Source organism: Somniosus microcephalus, chromosome 12, assembly GCF_052327205.1.
Source record: "Somniosus microcephalus isolate GS21.2 chromosome 12, FLI_Smic_1.0, whole genome shotgun sequence".
Lineage (NCBI taxonomy): Eukaryota > Metazoa > Chordata > Chondrichthyes > Squaliformes > Somniosidae > Somniosus > Somniosus microcephalus.
In genome coordinates, this window is record NC_140998.1 from 189,962,473 (window position 1) to 189,968,472 (window position 6,000).

At 53.9% G+C, this 6,000-nt stretch overlaps 1 protein-coding gene across 1 annotated transcript in view; it reads left to right on the forward strand.

The window, feature by feature from the left end:
- The window catches only part of LOC147109789 (rap guanine nucleotide exchange factor 2-like), a 94,681-nt gene extending 91,039 nt beyond the window's left edge, over window positions 1-3,642 (forward strand). Inside the window, exons 17-18 of the mRNA XM_086002379.1 lie at window positions 829-1,063; window positions 2,010-3,642. Coding sequence (XP_085858505.1) covers window positions 829-1,063; window positions 2,010-2,355 — 581 coding nt within the window. The 3' untranslated portion in view covers window positions 2,356-3,642. The remainder of the gene's footprint in view (window positions 1-828; window positions 1,064-2,009) is intronic.
- The last annotated feature ends 2,358 nt before the right edge of the window (window positions 3,643-6,000 follow it).

A 6,000-nucleotide genomic window follows, 5' to 3' on the forward strand; every position in this document is an offset into this window, starting at 1 on the left:
GGTTTGCGGCGGTGATGACCGTTAGCGTGGCGCTGCGCTGCCGGCAATGACGTCATCGCCTTGCACAACGCCCCACTTACGCCCTGGCCGCGCTCTTCGATAGCGCCCCCTGACTTACCACCGGACATTATGTCCGACAGGGTCAGGGGGGCCTACCTGCTGCTGGGGCAGCACAAGTTAAAAGGGAGGTGCCAGGCAGCCATTTTTGTTGCTTGCCGTCTGACAGCACCTGCCCCCGCTGCTGTCCCCAGCCTTCTATGTAGCCCCCCCGCAGGGTGCCGGCTGCATTCCGTGAGTCCGGCACTTCTCTTGAGCGCCGGGCTCTTTTGCCGGCATTCCAATCCCTGGTTGCCCAGCTGGGCCCCGGGTCGCGCTGCACTAGGCCCCCCCCTTTTAATAAAGGGAGGAAGTCCTGCAGTACTGCTGCACGTAGCGCTGTGATATTCACCCGCAGCGCCCCAAGAGGGAGGCGGGGCACTTCCAGTAGCACCCCGCTCCCCTCTTGGGGCACTACCAGTGAATTTCGGGCTCGGGGGCGCTAATTTTTTCGGGGCGCGACCCAATTTTACCCCCTCGGTGTCTATAGATGTGTTTGGACCTGAATGGCATTGTTTTTGTTCGGTGGAGATCCTTTATTCGGGTGGCTTCCTCCAGTATACTGATTTTATAACAGTCCAGGTTTAATGAATAAGTTAATTAGTGCGATGGATATGAAGCAATACTTTAATACTAATGAAATTCAGATTATTTCTCTTCCCCAGCTCTTCCATGTACATAACTGGTATTAAAATTTGGCTACTGTCTAATTTGAACCTTTCTATTTCCCAGGTTTTGCTTTGGCACCAAGTACTCCTGCGGATAATTTTTCAGCCTCTGGTCACAGTGAAATTTCCTCCCACTCCAGCATTGTCAGCAATTCCTCCTTCGACTCAGGATCTGTCAGCCTCCATGATGACCGGCGACAGCGACAGTGTGTCAGTGTTAGAGATTCACATTTAGGCTTGGGTATAGAAAGAAGACTGGAAAGGCCATCAGCAGTTGACCCAGATCAATACTGTATCAGGTTGGAGCAAGTTTTTGTTGTTTTTCAAACACTTAGCTATGGTTTGAAGTGCTGCAATGATAAAAAGTTTGCTATTCTAGTGTTTGCTGCATTCGAGTCTAAGGTGACGGCTAATTCGGCCTCATTTAGTTTCCAACTAGCTCATTAAGTAGGTGGTTTGCTGGAGGTGAAAACATGCACTCTGTCCTGTACTTGTAGCCTTTAGCCAAGCATATGAGGAACATTGCCACTGCAAACAGTGGCAGCTTCTGCAGAACAACTCACTGGCTATTATCTTAATTATGAGGGGTAGGAGCCAACTTTGGCATTCACTGTTATAAACGGTAGCGTAGTGGTAGTGTCAGTAGTAATCCGGAGGCCTGGACTAATGACGTGAGTTCAAATCCCACCACGGCAGCTCGGGAATTTAAATTCAGTTAATTAAAACAATCTGGAATAAAAAGCTAGTATCAGTAATGGTGACCATGAAACTATCAGATTGTCGTAAAAACCCATCTGGTTCACTAATGTCCTTGAAAGAAATCTGCCGTCCTTACCTGCTCTGGCCGATATGCGACTCCAGATCCACAGCAATGTGGATGACTCTTAACTGCCCTCTGAAATGGCCGAGCAAGCCACTCAGTTGTAACAAACCGCTACGGCACACAATAATAATTCTTTCTCTCCCCTCCCCCCCCCCCCCCCAATAATTTGACTGAAGATCAGGAAATCAGTGATTTTGGAATTGTGATGTGAACACATGCCTGCACTCCATGGTGCTGATGCTCCGATAGTAATTTAAATTTAAGGGGTCCAATCGGGAGCAATGTGATCATTATACTTTTTTCCTTTAATGAATATTGTAACGGTTGAGCTAACTTTCAATCTGTGGAATATCATTTAAATGTGAGACTGTAATTTTCATTATTTTTTCCCAACATTTAAATCAGTGCTTTCTCTTATTTAGTTCCTGTACATCAACAAGCACAGAGGGCAGAGGAAGTCTGTCTGCAGGAGCGGCAGTACTGTCTTCACCGAGTATGGAGGAGTTAACCCAGGACCAGGGAGATCGAACTTCTCTTGATGCAGCAGACAGTGGTCGAGGAAGTTGGACTTCTTGTTCAAGCGGATCTCATGATAATATCCAAACAATTCAGCACCAGAAAAGCTGGGAGATGCTCAGTAGTTTGGGGAATCTTCATTATGAGAGCTCTGCTGAAGGAACAGGACTAACAAACATGTGGGCTACAGGTGTCGAGAATTCCAAAGATTCACGACCCTCTGAGAGAAGAAATTCCTCATCTCCGTTTTAACTGCTTTCTCAACCTGCCCTGCCACCTTCAACGATTTGTGCACGTATACCCCCAGCTCTCTCTGTTCATACACCCCCTTTGGGATTGTACCCTTTAGTTTAGATTGCCTCTCCTCGTTCTTCCTACCAAAATATCACTTCGCACTTTTCTGCGTTAAATTTCATCTGCCACGTGTCCGCCCATTTCACCAGCCTAGCTATGTCTTCTTGAAGTCTATCACTAGCCTCCTCACTGTTCGCTATACTTCCAAGTTTTGTCAATAACCAGTGGTCATAGATTTAAAATCATTGGCAAAAGATTTTGACAGGACATGAGAAATGTTTTCACTCCGGGTGTTGTCGGGATCAGTAACGCTCCACCTGAAAAGATGGTGGAAGCTGATTCCATAACTAATTTGAAAAGGGAGTTGGACAGGTACTTGAGAATGGGGAACTTACAGGGTTCTGGATATAAAGCAGGGGTGTGGGACTAAGCACGGCTGACCTTTCAAAGAGCCAGTATAGGCACGATGTGCCAAATGGCGGCCTCCTGTGAGGCAAGTTTCTGTGATACTATGAAACCAGAGAACTGAGCGGAATGGATAATGTAGATCAAGCAGGTTATTCATTTAACTTGTGAGCATATAACTAGGCCACGCTATCCTCCTTCCCCTCCCCGTATCCAGGAAAATATCCTGATCCTATCAGCTGTCAACACTTAAGTGCTAACAAAATTCTAAACTCTTTAAGATCCTGACTGTATTTACCCTGTACTGTGCCATACTTGGAACTACTATGTAATGCAGCCTGTAATAAGCCAAAGTCAAGAAAGTGTATGAACTTTACTGAATTTCGTTTTTCAAAACTTTAAAAATAGCCTTAAATAAGACTTTAAACAGAAAGGGTTTTCCCTGCACAGTTGTAGATTTGTATCAGTATATCAGTTAACATTAAAAAAAACTGGCTAATTATCTGGTTAGGAATGGAATTAAGGGCTCCAAGTACAGATTGAGATGATCAAATGTTCTGTGGATCATTTTGACCATGTGAAAAAAGACTAGTAATCTAATATGGGATGTAAGATTAGGTAAGTAGTTAGAAATATTATGGGGGTGGTGGGGTGGGATTAAACGGGTAGGATAAGGTATGTGACACAATGAATTGTACATGGACTGTAGAGGAATTGGACTTGGTGGGTTGAATAGCCATTTTTGTCCCATAGTCTCTTGTTTTTGTTTTGTGTGTCACCAGTTCTCCATTGTGTCTTCTAAGATTTTTCCAAATAAAAGGATGTGATCTTAAAATCTGAGTCTGTATCACCAGATCATTTAAAGATTTTAAAATGTTAAGATTAAATAAAATAGTGAGCCAGTGCCAAGGAATTGAAAAGATATGGAAATGGGCTGCCAGAAACCAGATTGTGACAACAGATGTCCAGTAATATTGTTCTGAAATAATGGCAAACTTACTTCGAAAATTAATAACTTAGTGGCCCAGAATTTGCTGTCAGCAGCAAATGACCAGTGCCAGCTGTTCATTACAATTACACCTGCCCACAGGCTTTCTATGGGATTCAATGGTGGTCGGGGGCGGGTGGCGAGGTCCGATGGTGGGGGTGGGGGGCTGCTGGGGAATGTCCAATGGTGGTCGGGGGTGGGTGGCGAGGTCCGATGTGGGGGGTGGGGGGCTGCTGGGGAATGTCCAATCGGGGGCGGGTGGCGAGGTCCGATGGTGGGGGTGGGGGGTGGAGGAGCTGCTGGGGAATGTCCAATGGTGGTCGGGGGCGGGTGGCGAGGTCCGATGGTGGGGGTGGGGGGGCTGCTGGGGAAGGTCCAATGGTTCGGGGCGGGTGGCGAGGTCCGATGGTGGGGGTGCTGCTGGGGAATGTACAATGGTGGTCGGGGGCGGGTGGCGAGGTCCGGGGGTGGGGGGTGGAGGAGCTGCTGGGGAATGTCCAATGGTGGTCGGGGGCGGGTGGCGAGGTCCGATGGTGGGGGGGCTGCTGGGGAAGGTCCAATGGTTCAGGGCGGGTGGCGAAGTCCGATGGGGGGGGTGGGGGGGCTGCTGGGGAATGTCCAATGGTGGTCGGGGGCGAGTGGCGAGGTCCGATGGTGGGGGTGGGGTTGGGGGAGCTGCTGGGGAAGATCCAATGGTGGTCGGGGGTGGGTGGCGAGGTCCGATGGGGGGGTGGGGGGGCAGCTGGGGAAGGTCCAATGGTGGTCGGGGGCGGGTGGCGAGGTCCGATGGGGGGGGTGGGGGGGGTTGCTGGGGAAGGTCCAATGGTGGTCGGGGGCGGGTGGCGCGGTCCGATGGTGGGGGTGGGGGGTGGGGGAGCTGCTGGGGAATGTCCAATGGAGGTCGGGGGCGGGTGGCGAGGTCCGATGGTGGTCGTGGGGGGTGGGGGGGCTGCTGGGGAATGTCCAGTGGTGATCGGGGGCGGGTGGCGAGGTCCGATGGTGGGGGTAGGGGTGGGGGGGCTGCTGGGGAATGTCCAATGGTGGTCGGGGGCGGGTGGCGAAGTCCGATGGTGGGGGGTGGGGGGGCAGCTGGGGAATGCCCAATGTTGGTCGGGGGTGGGTGGCGGGGTCCGTAGGTGGGGGTGGGGGGGCTGCTGGGGAATGTCCAATGGTGGTCGGGGGTGGGTGGCGAGGTCCGATGGTGGTCGGGGGTGGGTGGCGGGGTCCGTAGGTGGGGGTGGGGGTGGGGGGGCTGCTGGGGAATGTCCAATGGTGGTCGGGGGTGGGTGGCGAGGTCCGATGGTGGTCTTGGGGGATGGGGGGGGGGCTGCTGGGGAAGGTCCAATGGTGGTCGGGGGCGGGTGGCGAGGTCGGATGGTGGGGTTGGGGGGTAGGGGGGCAGCTGGGGAAGGTCCAATGGTGGTCGGGGGCGGGTGGCGAGGTCCGATGGTGGGGGTGGGGGTGGGGGGGCTGCTGGGGAATGTCCAATGGTGGTCGGGGGCGGGTGGCGAGGTCCGATGGTGGGGGTGGCTGGGGAATGTCCAATGGTGGTCGGGGGCAGGTGGCAAGGTCCAATGGTGGTGGTGGCGGAGCTGCTGGGAAAGTCCAATGGTGGTCGGGGGCGGGTGGCGAGGTCCGATGGTGGGGGTGGGGGGTGGCGGAGCTGCTGGGGAATGTCCAATGGTGGTCGGGGGCGGGTGGCGAGGTCCGATGGGGGGGGTGGGGGGGTGAGGGGGCTGCTGGGGAATGTCCATTGGTGGTCGGGGGCGGGTGGCGAGGTCCAATGGTGGGGGCTGCTGGGGAATGTCCAATGGTGGTCGGGGGCGGGTGGCGAGGTCTGATGGTGGTCGTGGGGGGTGGGGGGGGCTGCTGGGGAAGTTCCAATGGTGGTCGTGGGCGGGTAGCGAGGTCCGATGGTGGTGGCGGGGGTTGGGGGAGCTGCTGGGGAATGTCCAATGGTGGTCGGGGGCAGGTGGCGAGGTCCGATGGTGGGGGGTGGGGGGGCTGCTGGGGAATGTCCAATGGTGGTCGGGGGTGGGTGGCGAGGTCCGATGGTGGGGGTGGGGGGGCTGCTGGGGAATGTCCAATGGTGGTCGGGGTGGGTGGCGGGGTCTGTAGGTAGGGGTGGGGGGGCTGCTGGGGAATGTCCACTGGTGGTCGGGTTGGGTGGCGGGGTCTGTAGGTGGGGGTGGGGCGGCTGCTGGGGAATG